Source organism: Tenrec ecaudatus, chromosome 6, assembly GCF_050624435.1.
Source record: "Tenrec ecaudatus isolate mTenEca1 chromosome 6, mTenEca1.hap1, whole genome shotgun sequence".
In the NCBI taxonomy this organism is placed as follows: Eukaryota; Metazoa; Chordata; class Mammalia; order Afrosoricida; family Tenrecidae; genus Tenrec; species Tenrec ecaudatus.
This window is the reverse complement of record NC_134535.1, coordinates 132,689,750-132,708,101: the sequence shown is the minus strand read 5'-3', so window position 1 is coordinate 132,708,101 and position 18,352 is coordinate 132,689,750. Positions and strand designations below refer to the sequence as shown.

General features: G+C 43.3%; 2 protein-coding genes across 3 annotated transcripts in view; one reads left to right on the top strand and one right to left on the bottom strand.

Annotated features, from left to right (window-relative positions):
- Nucleotides 1-816: 816 nt before the first annotated feature.
- LOC142450388 (tRNA (cytidine(32)/guanosine(34)-2'-O)-methyltransferase) lies at nt 817-7,658 on the bottom strand. The gene is made up of 2 exons (XM_075552240.1): nt 7,369-7,658; nt 817-2,264 (listed from the first exon to the last, which is right to left on the bottom strand). The coding sequence occupies exon 2, from the start codon at nt 2,235-2,237 to the stop codon at nt 1,356-1,358; it is 882 nt and encodes a 293-aa protein (XP_075408355.1). The 5' UTR covers nt 2,238-2,264; nt 7,369-7,658; the 3' UTR covers nt 817-1,355.
- A 41-nt stretch (nt 7,659-7,699) lies between these two features.
- Nucleotides 7,700-18,352, top strand: part of RAD52 (RAD52 DNA repair protein) — a 34,173-nt gene continuing 23,520 nt past the window's right edge. Inside the window, exon 1 of one of the 2 annotated variants that reach the window (XM_075552239.1) lies at nt 7,700-7,852. The gene's annotated coding sequence lies outside the window, so the exon portion shown is untranslated. Of the gene's footprint in view, nt 7,853-11,957; nt 12,271-18,352 lie in introns of those variants that run through there. The other variant, XM_075552238.1, reaches the window with a different exon arrangement.

The window sequence follows — 18,352 nt, the reverse complement described above, 5'->3', positions numbered from 1 at the left end:
TGACAACAACCTAACGCTTAGACATTATGCCCAGGGTGGGCTCCGTGAATAATTATTGAAGGAACATAACATGAAGATTTCTACTGGATAACTACTACTTTTTATCAAAATTGCTTGTTTAGATAAAAAACTGGCCACAGAATGTACAAGAAAAAAAATTTACAAGAATCTTTTGGCTTATTGCTGGAGTTAAAACCTACATGTAGGGAGGGGGCAGTGGGGAGGGAGGGAAAAAAAGAGGACTTGATGCAAAGGGCTTAGGTGGAGAGCAAATGCTTTGAAAATGATGAGGACAAAGAATGTACAGATGTGCTTTATACAATTGATGTATGTATGGATTGTGATAAGAGTTTTATGAGTCCCTAATAAAATGTTTTTTAAAAAAACAAAACAATCCACATATACTATGTTTTGGGGTATTAAAAAAACCCTGAACAGTGGCTAGTTGGTTATCAATTTTTCACTAGTCTTAGAATGACCATTAAGTTCATTTCTGCTAAATCAGTAGAAGCAAGGATGGGGTGGGATGGAGAGAAAAATAGAGCGATGGGGAGACTTCATAGTTGCTCGTGTGCCACGATACCAAAGAGCTACAGGAACAAAAGATCAATAATCTCTTGAAATATTTCAGATTGCCACCTTGCCTTCTGAACATTCCTCCTTTCTGGTTTTTAAAATTTATAGTGATATATGGATTTCTTTGTTAGTATTCAAATCACAATGTCGACAGGGATTCAAAGTAAGAGTAATGAGTGTGAAGAACAGTTGGAAATACCTGCCAAACCTACAATGTAACCTAGAAAAGACTCGATTTGCATAGGTGAGAAGGTTGCAAGTAGTACTTTTATTACTACGACTCATTGCCAGCATCCATAATTGGGAGTGAAATGGAATTCAGTTCTTAATGACGATCAAGACGTAATATTTTTCTTCAGCAAGTTCATGAATATTCAACTTTTATCCTGGTTCAGAACCTCTACTTCGGAGGTAAATTCTGGACATGATAGGACACATCTGGAAAGGTTTATCTAGACAAGAGGCAAGATCTCACTCTAAAATTCCATCTGTGGTGCAAAAACAACAGTTTTTGTTTTGTTTGCAATATTTCTTTGCTATTTCCACTTGGGACTGCTTACAGGTTCAGGCTCTCTTGATGAGATGACGGTATTGGAAATTAGAATATTGGAAACCAAGTTCATCAATACAAATTCTGGCTCTCCTGACAACGAACAGCTTCTGAGTTCAACCAGCTTAATGTGTTACTATGACAATTCACATCACTGTCTTCCACCTGAAAGGCCAGCTAGGTGTGGCATGGTAGGGCAGCTATGGGTTGGGGCAACATGTCTACTCTGCTAATAGGGACTCTTAAAGCGGATCTCCTTAGCCAGCTGCCCCTTCTTCTTCAGCGTGCAGGCCTCTTGGTACGGTGGAGAGATGGGAGGCTGCGTGGGTGGAGTGTACTGGTACTCTGAGCCATCCTCGAGGTCCAGGGGGTAACTCTGGTCGGAATCATAGGCGCTCAGGTCCCCACAGGTCACGAATGGCACGATGATGCGGGTGGGGCCGTCTAGCTGGTTGAAATCTGGGTCGTAAGTGTGGTCCAGTAGGGGTTTGGTCAGGTCTGGGACGAAGCCCGCGGGCGGGTCATAGCCTTGGCAGACAACGAAGGCCTCAATGCTGGAGTTGCGGCTGCTCCTGGGCTTGGCGCACACCACACTGGAGAAGAAGACGCGTAGCTGGCTGTAGAGCAGCGTCACATCCCGGCCTCGGAAGATCTTGGACACAAAGCAGCCCCCTGGTTTCAGAACGTGGGTAGCAATGTTCAGAGCAGCGAGGAGGAGCTGGGCCTGCATGTACTCATCCACATCGTGGAGGCCAGTCACATCCGGAGCCCCATCACACACGACCAGGTCGGCAGGGCAGCCCTCAAAGTGCCGAATGATCTCTTTGGCAGTAGACAGCTGGGTGATGTCGCCCTGGATCTGTACCACACCTGGAAGCGGGGCCATCGCCTGCAGGTCCACAGCCACCACGTGTCCGTCCGTAATCTTCTGGCTCAGGACTTGGCTCCAGCTGCCGGGGGCTGCGCACAGGTCCACGGCCCGCACCACCCCTTGAAAGAGCTGGAACTCTTCATCCAGCTGCAGGAGCTTGAAAGCACTGCGGGCCCGCCAGCCGTTCTCCTTGGCCAGGCGGTAATAGACGTCCCGCTTGTCCTTTGACGTCCGCCCCATGTCACGCACTTTTGCTGGTCCAGGGACCTGCCAACAGTAAGTTTACTTTTTAGTGCGAGAGGAAGGAGGTAGCGAAAGCACAAAAGAAAATCGAAGGGCTTCAGTTTGTGGCCTGGCTGACACAAATGCCTGTCGAGCAAGCGTCAGGATTAGTGGAACGAGGCAGTTGGCAGTGCGGCTCACTGCGACTCTGGAACGGTCTGGACTGGATCTGAACCTCTCGGCCTAGGGACCTCCTTCCCCTTTTGGTTTTAAAAGCAAATTATTTGGTTCTCATTGCACTGGGATGACATCCCAGGTAGGAGGAATTAATTTTTAGTATGTCTGCCTTCAAGATGTGAGGGTATGCTTGAAGGCAGATTCACACTAACAACCACCAGCTGTCCTGGAAGAGTTAGAATCTGGACAACCCACAGGAGTGTGCTTTAAGGTTATGGAATAGTATTCTGCTGTGAAGTATGAATCAAAATGCTCGGTTTCCACCTCAAAGGATTCTGCTTAGGACACAGTATGATTTTAAAAACCTGAGCATTTCAGAAGGAAGTTGTTCAAAAACCACAGGTGTTAGTTCCACAGGTATTGGTACTGAAGACATATGCCAGTAGAAACAAAAATGCTTCAGCTGTCATTAAAATTATTATTTTTTCTGATAATAAAGACAATCCTTGTTTACTGTGGAGGCAGATGGAAATGCATAAGGAATTGCTGGGTCATATGGTTAAGTCTATATTTCAATTTTTGTGGATTTTTAAAGAAAAGGAACATATACATACAATACAAATTTAAAATCATATTTCATATACAGACAGTATTTTAAACTTTTAATTTGTAAATAATTTCAAACTTGCAAAAAAGCAGCAAAAATAAAAACCATACCAAATTCAGAAACCGAACTCCTGTTGTCAAGTTGAAGCCTACTCACAGTGACTACAAGACTGGGTAGGCCTCCTCCTGTGAGCTTCCAAGACCGTGATGGAGCAGAAAGCCCTGTCTTTCTCCCGAGAAGTGAGTGGTTTCAAACTGGCTACTTTGCAGTTAGCAGCCCAACATGTAACCACACCCCACCAGTACTAAAATTAGTCCAGATGTGTTTATACTTGAAACATGCACAAAGTCTTCCTTAAAATTTATAAACATCCAGGTCAACAATGAAAAATCAAATTAAGTTTTTACCCTTGAGGAGGACACATTGTGATACTAAGTTTTCCTCAGGAAACAATGAAAAGGGTCTAGGTATGTTAGAAGATTTCTTCTTTAATGCTAAAGTATTATTACTCTTTGATTCTGTCCCGAGGAGGAAATTTCATGAAGTAACTCTTGTAGCTTTATGAATCAGGAGAAGCCTCTTGACTGACTTGAACTCACAGACTTTCAAGGTCTACAACCATTTTCAAGGGACTAAGACAGACTATGAAGAAGGAATGGACAGTTCACGTCTAAGAAATTAGTCACTGAAAAGCTTATGAATGGCGGTGGTCCCTTATCTGATAGAGTGCTGGAAGATGACCCTCTCAGGTGAGACAGCACTCCAAATGCAACTGGGGAAGCCTGCCTCTCAGGGTGGCTGACTGGAAGGAGTGGAAGGATCAACTGATCTTCCTTGGAGGCATTTACAGTAAAGCTTTCAGGAGCTTCATTTGCCGATGGGATAAAACTCAAAATGAGGAGAGCTGTAAAAATCCATTAATAAGAACATGAAATGTATGAAGTATGAATATGGAAAAAATGAAAGTTGTCAAAAATGAAGCAGAACACACAAAGATTTCTCTTGTAAGCATTAGACAGCTGAAGTAGACTGGTGTTGGTCATTTTGAATCAGACAAATACATGGTTTATCAATCTGGGAATGACAAATTGAAGAATGGCATCACATTCATTGTCAAAAAGAACATTTTAAGATCAATTCTGAGGTACAATGCTGACTGTGATAGGATAATATCTATATGCCTATGAGGAAGATCAATTATTACAACTATCATTCAACTTTACATACCAATCACTGAAGCCAGTGATGATATATTGAAGAATTCAGCTCACTTCTTCAATCTGAAGATCAAACATACAATCAAGATATATTGATAATTACTAGTGATTGGAATGAGAAAGCTGGAAACATGGAGTGAAGATCAGTAGCTAGGAAAGAAGGCCTTGGTGACAGATATGAAGTTAACAATCTCGCATGACAGAACTTTGCAAGACCAATGACTTCACTACAAGTACCTTTTCCAACCATATAAAAGGCAACTATACATGTGGGCCTTACTAGAGACAATATGCAGGCATAAAATTGACTACATCTATGGGAAGAGAAGATAAGGGAAACTCGATATTTGTAGCCAAAATAAGGCCTGCAGCTGACTGTGGAACAGATCAATTTCTCACATGCAAGTTGAAGCTCCAGAAAATTAAAACTATAAGAACCCAAATATGACCTTGAGTTTATACCACCTAAACTTGGGAGACCAGCTCAAGAATAGATCTGACACATTGCACAGTAATGATCGAAGACCAGATGAGTAGGGAGAAGACATCACAAGCATCGCTCATGAAGAAAATAAAACATCATGAAAAAGACATGGAAGAAAGAAAAGATACAAATGAATGTCAGCTCTTCTGCCCTCCTCACTTCTTGCTGTGCTGGTTCACACCTTGTCACCATGCCTCAAAAAATTGAGGAAATCAAGGATTTTCTGCTCAAAGTTTGGTGAAAGGACTCCAAATCTGTCAAAGATATGAAAAAAATTAAAAAATAAGGACAATGTGAAGTTCAAGGTTCAGTGCAGCAGGTGCCTCTACACCTTTGCCATGATGGATAAAGGGAAGGCTGAAAGCTGCCCCAGTGAAGGAGCTGGAATGAATCCAGCTAGCTGATGTGAGCTGTCAGAAAAGTTTTAAAAACTGGATAAAAATGGAAAGAAAACAAAAAGTCAGAAGAGGCTCTGGAACTTGCATTTGAATGATTAGTAGCTAAAGCAAGTGGAAGAAAAGATGAAGTATAAGAGTTAAATAGAAATTGTCAAAAAAAAAGTTGTCAAAGGGTGGTTGAAAAGACAAAGTAAAGTATTATAATGATAAGTGCAAAGACCTGGAATTAAAAAACCCAAAATAAAGATCATGCTCAGTATATCTAAAAACAAAACAAAAGAAACGATTCAAATCTTGGCCAATATTGAAGGATTCTATTCACAAACCATTAAATGATGATGCATGAGGAATCAATAGGAAAAGGAAAGAATGCAGTCACTGTACCAAAAAGACCTGGTTGATGTTCAACCATTTCAGGAGGTCATATATGATTAAGAACTGATGGCATTGAAGGAAGTCTACGCTGCATGGAAGGCATTAGTGAGACGATTGATAAAACACAATTGAGATGTTTTCATAAACTGATACAGCACTGAACCTAGTCGATGCCAAGAAATTTGGAAGATAGCTAACTGGCTGACTGGCAGAGACCCATATTTGTGTCCATTCAAAAGAAAGGTGACTCAATAGACTGTGGTGAAAATTATTGAAAAATTATCACTAATACCACATGCAAACAAAATTTGCTGAAGCCAATTAAAAAATGGTTACAGCATTGTTGCTAGAAATTCAAGCTGGATTCAGAAGTGGAATGTGAGATATCATTACTGACAATATGGATCTAAAAGCATAGAGTACCAGTAAGATGTTTACTTATATTTTATTGACTATGCAAAGACATTTATCTATGTGGATCACAACAAACTATGGATAACATCTTGAGGAATGGTAACTCCAGAACACTTAATTGAGTCATGAGTTAGCTGTACATAGACCAAGTGCCAGGGGGATACTGAATGGTTTAAAATCAGCAGAGGTGTGCATCAGGGTTCTATCTTTTTTGCATATTTCTTCAATCTGTATGCTGAGCAAATAATCTGAGAATCTGAACTATCTGCAAAAGAAAATGGTCAGAAATGGAAAAAGCTTCATTAACAACCTGCCAGCCATATACGGACGATATAATTTTGCCCGCTATGCGCAAAGCATACTTGAAGTACTTACTGATGAAGATTAAAAAAAAAATAGTCTTCAATCTGGAGTACAACTCAATATAAAGAAAACAAAAATCTAAGTAAACCAAACCAAAACAAAACAAAAAAGGAAAAATATCCTCCCAACTGCATCAATGTGCACAGTGGTAATGGACCAAGATAAACAAAGATTGCAGTTGTCAAGCATGGAACTTCACCTTGATTCACAATCATCAGTCAAGTAAGCAGCAGTCAACAAATGAATGTTTCACATTGGGCAAATCTGCTTCCAAAGACCCGTTAGAGTGCTCAAGAGCAACGATAATATTTCCAGGCAAGGGTGCACCTGCTCCAAGTCATGGTATTTCCAATGGCCCCATATGCATGTGGAAGCTGGACGAAGAATAAGAAAGGCCAGAGAAGAATTAGAGTATTTGAATTATGATGATGGCGAAGAATATGAACTATACCACGGATTTCTAAAAGAAGAAACAAAAGTGTCCTGGAAGAAGTACAGCCACAATGCTCCTTAAAAAGGACGAACTCTTGAGAATGACGATGGCGACAAATGTACTTGACAATGGAGTGATGTATGGATTGTGATGAGATGTAAGAGCCCCCAATAAAAGTAGTATATAAAAAAAAAGGATGAACTCATGAACTTGGATATCAGACCAGTCCCTGGGGAAGGTAAGTTACAGGGTAAGTGAAAAAGAGGAAGAATTTCACCAAGATGCATGTAGAGTGGCCGCAAAGATGGGCTGAAACATGACAATTGTGGAGATGGCTCGGGATCTGGCGGTGTGTCCTGCTGTACTCAGGGTCTCTAAGGGTCAGAAAGGATGCCACAGGGCCGAACAACAACAGCGGGATGTTATCCCCTCCAAGGGGCATTCTAAGTCTCCTTCCCGACAAGTCCCCACAGCCCGATTTCCCTCCCCATCTCGGGAGCCAGCAGGTGACGTCTGGATGCGTTTGGTGGTTGGAGAAAGCCGGCTTGCTGAACAAACACGTCCACAGGTCGCTGTGCCGGCTTGGGGGTGGATCTATGAAGGGACCTGAGAGCTACATCCTCTTGTAATATCCCAACTGAGCAAGGACAGGTTCTGGGAGAGCCACCTCAGGGATCTTACTTCGCTAGGAATGGAGTGAGGTTTTGTAGGAAGAAGGCGCAGGAAACGCGGATTCGAACGCCTTCAACCGCATCCACTCGGCGCGCTGGCTGGGCAGCGATCAGGACGCAGTCCGAGGCGAAACGAAGGCGTGCTGAGGGCCGAGCAGGCGGAACCACGAGCGGAGAGGCCCGCGGATCCCCGAGCTCAATGTCGCATTTTCAGCTCGCTTTACGGCTTCCGACAGCTTGCTTTGCGGTTCTTTCCCTCTTCCGCCTTGCCTTACGGCATTTTCCTCGGCCTTCCACGGCTCCCTTTGTAAGGGGCGCGGGAGGAGGAACGCAGCGGGGGTTTCAGGGCCTGCCCTGGATTTTGGACCTTCTTCCCAGAAGTCTCCGGGCACGTCTTTCCCAGTCTCCTTTGCGCGGCCTTCGTTTTAAGATCTTGTCGCTTGCGCTTAGCCGACACCCTGCTCCCTGCGTGCATCGCGCGCTCCCTCGGGCGCGTAAGTCGTGAGGGGCGACCGGCCATTTTGGGGTGGTTCCGAAGCTGGGCCTTATGCGGAGCGCGGGGCTCCTCAGATTCGGAGTGGAAGACCCTGGGCGGTGGTTGATTGTGTTGTAGAGCCCAGCGTAGTGATCTTGAGGCCAGAGGTCGAGACGAAATAGTCCAGTTGGGAGGGACACACCCACCCACCCACCCACCACCCCGGACCTCCCGAGGGGCTGATGCCTACTTTTTTTGTGGCATTCCCACTGCACAGAACGGGACGTTCTGTAAATGCTGCTTGTTTGTGTCAGTAGCTGGCTTGCATTTCGGGTGAGGTTGGGAAAGGAAGGCGCAATTTAAAAGGAAGTTGACACCGAGCTCAGCCATGTAGTTAGCCTTCTTAAACCTAAAGAATTAGATATAATTAATACGCCGTGATAGTCGTCATTTGAATGTACAATTTAATATTTTTTTTAGTGTATCCACTAGATGTGCAACTCTTACTAGTATGTAATCCCGGGCCATTTCACCACCTCAAAGAGAAACCCTGGCCCCGCCAACACTGCTCCTTCCCTCAGTACATTAAAGCTACCAGTCTCTGACTACGCATTTGCCCGTTTGGACATTTCATATGTGGTTGTTTGTTTCTAGTTTTGGCATCTCTTTATTCTCCATCTCTTGATGACATTCCTCCGTCCTCCCCCAGGGAACTTAGGTTCTAGTCCTGTACAGAATTTGCAGACGAAAGCACCCAACTCTTTAAAACGAGAATTTTGGAAAATTTTACTTGGGTCAGCTATGTTAGTGCCTTCGAAACTGGTATCTTTTAGGAGTGCGTGCCATTTTAAAGTCTTCTGTTTCAGGTCAGCACCCCTCAGGCCGTGGAGTGCAAAGGTGATGATCAGAGAAGTGTTAGCATGCATTTCTTGGGAAAGCAGAAGCCATTAGGGATCACTGCTGGGTAATAGGTGCCCAGACCCGTCATCTTGTGACAGGCACTGGGTGTAGGTGGAGATTAGGGCATGAAAAATGTAACTGAGCTAGATATGGGAGATAGGTTTTACCTTAAAAAAGGAGAATCTTTTTAATTATTCAAGAGCAGAAAGCCCAGTGTGGATATTTTGTAGTTTTTTCACATTTCCCGCTCAAGTCATTCATTTTTAATAGCTTACTGGCAGTTTTGAAGTGGAGCAAAAATGCTCTTCATACTCTGCTGGCTGGGGACTGCTGAGTGCTAAGGCTTGATTGCTGAGTGTAAGCCTGCCCCGCCTTTGTTCTCAAAGGACTGAGGCTAATGGAGTAGGAAGGGAAAGATGGAGTGCAATGCAGACCTTGAGTATATCTAAAATGCTAGAGGAACGCAGGGTTAATTCTACTCAGAGAATAAGTTGTTAGTTGCCACTGAGTGGGCAGGTGCGGTGAGGTACATAAGGCCTCAAAAAGGAGATAGCCTTTTTAAGATTTGTATCCTAAAATATTCAGCTCTGTTGCTAAAACTTTTGTTGATCACACACACTGCAGAAGCATGGACTTAAATGTAAATTAAAAACACTTGATACATGTATATACTCCTCCTTATATCATCAGGCTGTTCTTGATTCACACCAGTGGAGCCCCACCTTTTATGGAGTCTCGCCAGTTCTACTTATAATCCAGAGCCAGGCTCCATCTCTTTCTCTACATTTCCACCGTTGAGCCCTTCTGACTTCCTGTCTGGACTATTATCAGAGAAACCCCTAATTGATGTCTCCTTCAATTAGTCACTGTTAGCAAAGAACTTTTCTGAGGCATACATAAACTTTTCATTTTTATCATTTATTTAACGTTAATGTGATTTGGGTGAAAGTTTATAGAGCAAATTGGTTTTCCGTTCAATAATTCATTGCATTTTATGACATTGATTGCAATCCCCGCAATGTAATAGCACTTTCCCCACTTTATTCCTTGTTCCTACCGCTTCCCTTCAGCATCCTTTCCTGCCTTCTGAGCTTTTTCCTTGAGTCAGTTTGACCCTTTTGAGCTCTGTATAGCTGATGTTCTGATGGGTGCTGCTGCCTCCCTGGCATTACTGCTTGCTTTATAGGCCAGTCTCCTTCGGCTGAAAGTTGTCACATGGGAGTGAATTCAGTTCCAGGCCAGACGCACAAATGAAATTTTATAATCATTTTTTTAAAACAACTTTTTATTGTGAATTAGGTGGGAGTTTACATGTCAGATGATCATCTTTATATTTTACAATTTTAACATTTATCAACCCTCCCATTAGCTTGACCCCCCTTTTATTCCATCTCCCTTATCTTAGCTATTCGTTCCTTTCGTCTGCTTGACACCTATCTGCTCTCCCTTACTACTTCCCCCTCTTTTCCTTCTACTGCCCTTGGAACCATCAGTCTTACTTCTTTTGGTATGATGACCCTTACGTTAATGTTTTAGTAATGTCACCTCATACAGTATATGCCCTTTGTGTTTTGACTAACTTCACTCAGCGTAATACCCTCCAATTCCGTCCATACCATGAGGTATTTCAGCTTCATCACCCTTCTTTCGTGTTGTGTAATACTCCATTATGTGGATGGAGCCATTCTCCCACCGATAGGCATTTTGGTGTTTTCCATCTTCTTGCCACGGTGAATAGTTCTACCGGGAACATGGATATGCACCCTCCGCTCGTGTTTTGTACCTCGTTTCTTTAGGGTCTATACCGAGTAGAGGGATTGCTGACTGATAAGGTATTTCTGTTTCTAGTTGTTTGAGGAAGTGCCATACCACTTTCTACAGTGGTTGTACAATTTGATAGTCCTTTCTGCAATATCTGAGGGATCCAATGTCGACATTTGTTACTTTCTGGTGTTATTTTTTAACTTTCCCATCAATACTCATGTGAAGTGGGATCACATCTTTTAAATCTGCATTTCTTGAATGGCTAGTGATCTCTAGCTTTCTTTATAAGTTATTGACTCCCTGGAGGTCTCCTGTGGTGAACAGTCTGCTCATGTCTTCTGTCTATTTTTCAATTGGATTGTTTGCCCTTTTCTTGATGAGGTACTGCAGTTTTCTATAGATTTTAGAGATTAATCTTTTGCCCGATATATCATTCCCCTCAAATTTTCCCCGTCTGTAGGTTCTCTTTTCAGTCTTTTGATGAAATATTTCTGTTGTACGTGTCTTATTTTCAGGAGGTCCCAGTCATCCCTTTTCCTTTCTGGGTGTGCGTTTTTCATTGTATTTGGTAGTATACTTCTGCCATGTGTTAGCACCCTTAACTTTATCTCTCTCTTTTTCCATGATCTTTATAGTTCTAGGGTTTGCATTTAGGTCTTTAATCCATCATGAGTACATTTTTGTACATGAAGTATGATACGGACTCTGCTTGATTCTTCTGTAAATAGAAATCCAATTTTGCTAACACCATTGATTGAAGATCCTCAATAAGATTATAATCTTATCATTCTCAGCTTAAAAGTTTCTATTGCTCTTCCATGCTTTGCAAAGTAGTAAAGTTCAAACATTTTAGGGTGCTTACATTAACCTTCGAAGTCATGCTTTACTCTTTTGGCTATGATGGCTGGTGGGTTTGAACCACTGACTGTGTAGTTTACAGCCCAACTTGTAAATCAGTATGCCACCAGGACTCCTGTGAGGTATAGTTCAAAATTGTTTTTTTCCCCTTCATATAAATATCCAGTTGTTCCAGCACCACTTTTTAGAAAGACTTCTTATAAGCTGGTACCAAAGAAACTGAAAAAAAAAAAAAAACTTTGCTGGGCGGAGCTTTCATAGTACATGTTTTTTCCTGCTAGGCGAGCATACAGCAACTCACTCTTAAGTTCACTGTACCCAGTTGTGTTGCCTGGGAAGGTTCTCTGTGGTCACAGTGCATTTTTTTCATAAAAGCAGTTACGTTCGAACCTCGTTTTTGGAGATGGCTGATTTAAGAGAACAGCATGTGGCTGTGAAATTTTGTTTTCGGCTGGCAGGGGGCTTGCTGCAGAAACTGTTGTGATGTTGAACACAGCTTACAAGGACAGTGCTATTGGAAAAACTCAATTGTATCGGTGTTTTTCTTGTTTCAAAAAGGTGAAATGTTGATTGATGACAAACCTCATTCTGGATGTCCGTCAGCTTCCCAAATGAACAAAAATGTTGACTTGTGTGTTCCACCAGGTCAGACTGTTAATCAAGTTTTCTATTTAGAGGTTCTGAAGAGACTGCGTAACAGTGTGCCATGAAAAAGGCCTGGCTTTGCCACCATGACAGTGCATCTGCTCACATAGTTATTTCAGTGCACCAGTTTGGGGCAAGAAACAGCCACGGACCTAACTCACCTGACCTCGCTCCTTGCGACTTCTGTTTGTTTCCTTGACTGAAGAGGGACAGGAAAAGACAGAGATCCCATGACGTAAAAGAGGTGAAGAAAAAACAACAACGAGGGAGGTAAGGTACTGTCAGCCATCTAAACAGATGAGTTTGAAAAATGTTCCCAAGAATGGAATCGCAGATTTGACAAATGTATTAAGTATAACAGAGAGTACTTTGAAGGTGATAAAGTTGTTTTGTAAAAAATAAAAAAATTAAAAATTACGTAGCTTTGGGAAAAAAATTCTAGGTTTTTTTTTTGGGGGGTACCCCCTTTTATGTCGTCTCTGGTCTTGTTAGAAGTCCAATGATTGTATAAATGGAGGTTGATTTCTGAACTCTCTTATATCCCATTGATCCATTAGTCAATCCTGTGTTGGCACTAGGAGGCCTTGAGGTATAGTGATTTTGCCCTGGGCTGCTAACCAAAAGGTCAGCAGTCTGAAACTTCTTGATGCTTTACAACAGAAAGAAAGATGAGGCTTTCTATTCCCATGCAGATGTGCAGCTTCGGAAACCCAAAGGGTCAGTTCTGCCCTGACGCTAGGGTTGCTGTGGGAATCAGGGTTGACTCAACAGCAGTGACTATTCAGAATCCACTTGTTCTGTTAGAACTCGTACCTGTTGGTCTGTGTACAGGTCCTCAATGAGATGGATGGACACGGCGTCTGCAATGATGGGCTCAAACAGGGTAACAACTGAGGATGGCGCAGCACCAGGCAGGGTTTCTTCTCTTCTGCATGGGGTCCAGAGTTGAAATAGACTCAATCACACCAATAAAAGCATCTTAGTACCACACTATTCTAATTACTATAACTTTAAAGTAAGCTTTGAAGTCTAGTAGTGTAGGTCCTCTGACTTGATGATTCATTTTTTTTCCCAAGGTTGATTTGACTGTTCTAGCGCCTTTGTGGTTCCATATCATTAGATTCATTAGTTTCTCCCCCAAAGCTTTGTGGAATTACAACTGGGATAGTATTGAATCTGTAGGCCCATTTGGAAAGAATTGCCATCTTGACAATGTTGTGTCTTTACATATGTGACTATGATGTATTTCTCTTTTATTTGGTGTTTAGTATTCTTTTTTGTACTGCTTGCTGGTTTGTAGTGCAGAGCTCTCATATATCTTTTGTTAAATGTATTCTCAAATACTGTTTCTTAAAACTCTTGTAAAATAGAGCTGTCAGTTACATCATAGTTACTCTCTATATGGTGTATATATGCCACTGTCTGCTTCTAAGAGTTTCTCTTATTTTGGACTTTCAGCAGTGTTACTATGATGTGTCTAGGTAAGATTTTCTTGGCATTTCTCTTGTGTAGGGTATCTGAGCTTTTTCTATCTGTAAATTTAATTTGTCACTGATTTAAGAAATTTGGAACCATTTTTTTTCTATAAAATTTTTTCTGTCTCCTCTGTGTTATCTCTTCTAGAATGTGAGTCACCTTTTAACATTGTCCCACCAGAACCAGAGTCTCTCACCACTCTCAATAACCTCTCCTGTGCAGATGGCTTGGTTTCCATTGATCTGCTTTTCAGGGTAGCAGCTCTTCTTTTTAATTTCTAATTTGGTATTAAATTTAACCACTGAATATTTTACTTCAATTTTTATGTTGGTCTAGAATTTGTGTTTGTCTCATTCTTTTTTTAATGGTTTCTAATACTCTGCTGAGTTTTCAGAATGATTTGTTCATTCGTTTTATGTCCTTAACGATTGCACCGGCTTCTTTAAAGTCCTTACCTACCACATCCTATGTCTGGGTCGCCACAGGGTCTTGTTTGTACTGATTGTTGTATTTTATGCAAATAACACCTTATATATTTTTATGAACCTTGAGACCTCCTTGTGTATTCGTTTCATATGTGTATGTACGTGCAAATTATATGTGTATGCCCATTATTTCCATGGCTGTGCTGTAAGTAAAAGTATGTGAGAAGTAAGGTGCCTTTTTTCATGTTTCAGTGTTTTCATTTCTCTAATAATTTTGTGTTATACCCTGGATAGTGTAAATAGTATTGTGGAGGTTCTGGATTTTGTGATATTTTTCTAGCGTGCTTAAAAAACATTTTACATTTTATTTTCACTTTTACAGATGTTTTTGTTTTATTTTATTATATGTATTATTAATTGGTAGTTAGTACATATATCTGTAAAGGCGAAACTGAGGAACGGAGGAAGACGGACATGACAGGACAAGAGAGAGCAGAAACAGAAATAGCTTTATTAGGTGGGGGGAGCTCCGTGACCTAGGCCAGCAGGTCAGGGAAGTGGTGCTCAGCAGCTGGGCCAAGGGTTTTTAAAAGGGTGGTGAGGAATGTATGGCAATTAGCATATGGGGTCTGGGGCCCGAGAGGGAGAATTGCTTGTGACTTCTTGAGGTTTTCTTTGAGCCAGGAACATCTGGTTTCACTGGTTATCTTATTTGCTGCCCACTGCTGCAGACCTTTGGGATGTGCAGGGAAGCATGTGCAGCTTAGTCCAAACAGGGGCCAGCTAGTTCAGACCCGACCCAAACATTCCAAACTTCTTAATATTGGTAATGGGGTGACGTTTTCTGTCTTTACTTCCTGCTGAGATAGAGCGAAGAAGGGGATTGAGAGTTGGAAGGTTCGGGGCCTGGCCTGTGGGCAGTGGACTGTAAGGGTGAAGAAGCTGATTGAAGGTCAGGTGGATATCTTTCATCCGTTCCTGCAAGAATCTAAACACACAAAGAGCTAAAAGCAAAAGTACACAAGGCCCAATGAGGGGCATAACTTTGGAAACCATGAGAAGCTGGTGGTGCTCCAGTGACGTTTCCTTATTTTATTGGCCTTGGTGCGGAGTGCCTTAACATTTTGTTTAACTATGCCCGATTCATTAATACAATAACAACAGTCTTTACTTAGAAACATGCATGGTCCTCTTTTATCTGCTGTTAATATCTGCGATATTATAGGGTGACTGGTGCTAAGGATATTAACTGCCTTTGGAGGGACACAAGAGAGTTACCAGTTTGATGTTTTTTTGCAATGGATGCTGGCTACTTTTGCTGGTGACTGAAGAGCCTGTAAGAGATTAACTATTAAGTTACCGTTTACTATGGGGAACCCTTTGGTTGTCAGAAAATCCCCGCTTCTTTCAGACAGTGGCATGACAGTGAGCTATAAGTTAGCTATACGTGAGCTAATTAGACTCAAAATATATATTAGCCGTTTTTCCTGTAGCCAGATGGACAGCTCAAGTGAGAGCAACAAGTTTCACTTTTTGAGAAGTCGTTTTTATTGGGAGCCATGCAGCTTTCCAGACTGGGTCAAGTGAGAGGACTGCATACATCCTGCTGTTCCCCTGGGCATCTACGACTGAACTTCCATCAACAAGCGAAGTTAGATCTGGGTTAGGATAAGGTTGATCAGAGAGTCTGGGTTGGGGCAGTGTTAGTGCCTCAACTGCCTGGGGGCAGGAGTGACCACTAAGTTCCAGTGAGTCTAGGAGCCGAGGCAAGAGGGTCCTGGGTTTAAAGAGGGAGCCTGGCGTAGAGTTATGTTAGGGTTTTCGATAAACATGTGATAGATTTTCTGTAAGCGGCTTGGAGACAGCAAAGGCAGGACTCTGTGTGAGAGGAGGTCCTGCAGCCTGTGGGAATAGGCTTTCCCCGGGGTAACTTTAGGGCTCTTTTGGTGAGGGCAGCGGCTGCAGCCAGGGCCCAGAGGCAGGGTTGCCCACCCTGACTGTCATATCTAGTTGCTTAGACAAGCTATAGGGGATAGAGCGGGCCCCAGGGGCTGAGCCAGGACTCCGACTGCTATACTTTGTTTTTTGCCTGTGTAGAGTAAAAAAGGTTTGGCAGGGTTTGGTAGACAGGGGTGAGGGTGAAGGAGGGCGTGTCGGAGTTTGTTAAAGGCAGCTTTGACTTAGAGTTAAACTCTGAGTGGTAGGGGTGGGAAACAGATAGCAGCGGAATGAGATAGGTGTGTCTTGAGGGAAAGAGAAGTTAAGGGAGTTGGGCTGTGTCTGCTTTAGAACTGTTTTAGGAGGGGCTGCAGGTAAAGGCAAAGGAATGTTGACAAGCTGGGTTAGGGGGGGATGGTCAAAAGGTATAGTGGAAGGGGGAGTGTGGGATAAAAGAGTATAGGGGTTGGGAGCTACCAGGTGTTTGGGGGTAACAGCTTCATTAATGAGGCGCAGGTCCTGGACCAAGCAATAAGTACCATTTGGTTTTTTTACTGGTGAGATTGGAGTGTTGCAGGGAGAGTGGGTAGGAGTAATGAGGTTGCTAGAAAGGAGGCATTCTATGATGGGTTAACATCGGGAAGCAACAGGGTCTGTAGGGCCAGTCCTTCCAGGTAAGGTGTAAGGAGGTTCCTAACTAATTAAAAATGTTTCTTTCCAACAGAGGGACTGGGCACAAAGGGATTTTAAGTAGGAATGAGTAAAGGGTCAGTACACCTGGGGCAGGTAGGCTTGCCATCAGTATCCATGACTGAGATTGAGGAAGGATTGCTTATCCCAGAAAATGAGGACAAGTCTGTGTAAGAAGGAAATTTACTCACCCAATACCTTGAGCAATACCCCAGGCTTGGCGAGGGTGATGGGGGTCCAGTTCGGGTCTCCTCAGATTTCGGCCAATCCCAGCAGGGCCAACGGCAGGTTAGGAATTGGAAGGACAGTCCCCTCATGTGGAGACGCAAAGGGCCTGTCACTTTTCCAAGGACAGTCAAACTTCCAGTGTCCGCTTTGACTGCACACTGGGCAGGATTTGGTTGGAGCTCCAGGTCTGGGGCACTTCTGTGAGCAGTGCCTGTCTCTGCACTTGAAGCAGGCACCAGGTGGTGGTCGTTGTTCCATACACGGTTGCCCCACGCTGCCTTTCCGAGGCCTGGGGGAATCGCCAGCCGCAGGGCTGCTAAGGCTTGGGTTGAAAATTTACCTTCTGTCAGAACCAGGCATCATGGGCTGACTGCCTGCTCCTCACAGCTGTTTAAACCTTAAATGCCATATTCGCTAAATCTAGGACCAGGGTTTGAGGGCTTTCTTCCGTCTTTTTAAGCTTTTAATGTAAAGCATCAGCTTAAAAAGGTGGCTGGATTCTTGTCAGGCTTTTGCAGTGATCTTAAGATCTTCAAAATTGACTTCTATATGGGAAATGGCCTGAAGCCAAGCCAGGACCCACTGAAGCATTTTATTATGGTAGGCATGTCTGCCCCTACCTGCTTGATTGTTAATTTGATAACTCTAACCAGGTTTTTGTCTGGGAACTGCCTAGGTCAGGGTTGGTTCAATGAACCTGGTCGGGGTGCTGCTGAACAGTGAAAAAAAATGCGTTCCCTCTTATCTGCGGTTAGGGTAGAGGGAAGGATGCCAAAAATATCATGCTAGGACAAAGCAAAAGCTTGAGTTAAATATCGAAACTCCTTAATGTAGGTAGTGGGGTCATTATAAAGGAGCTTAAACGCTTTTTAATCTGAGATAAATCAGTGGGAGAAGGGAACATGAACCGGACCACTGTTTCAGTTCCCGCCACTTTCTGGAGTGGACAAAGACAAGGGGGTTCTGCGATCACACGCGCTTGCTAACCAGGCCGTGGGCGAGTGCAGATTTGGGTTCCTCCAGCGAGACAGGTAGATCAGGAGAAGAGGATGTGCGGGGCTCTGGTTGTGGCCAGAATAGGGAGAGGGGTGAATAGGAGGGGAGACAAGTTGTACCAGAACTTTCTGACTCCTCCCTCCTGCTGGTCTCAGGTTGGCAACCATAGATTTGTGCTCTGACTCCCTATCTGGAAGGTCTGTCTGAGGCTGCCGGTGTTGGCTCAGAGGAGGCTGAGCAGGGAGGGAGCCGAGAAGGGGAGAGAGGGAGAGACTCCAGGGAGTCTGAGGGGTCTGGCTCTGGGGAGGGGATGGTGTCGGAGGCACAGTGCCTCAGCCTTTGGGAGTTGATGGGGTAGCGGGGGAGGTGATGGGTGAGGGGTATCCAGAATATGGAGGAAGCCTTACGGGACACAGATAGGAGTCAGGGGATCCGGAGACGGAAGAGGAGTACTGTCTGGGCCCGATTAAGAGTGTTTGGCTAATAGACCTTGAGCAGGGTAACAGGTAGTAGAGAGGGATGGGAGCAAAGAGAGAATAAGACCTGAACATATAGGACTTCTGATTATTTGTGAGTTTGTTGACTATAATTGTTGAGGT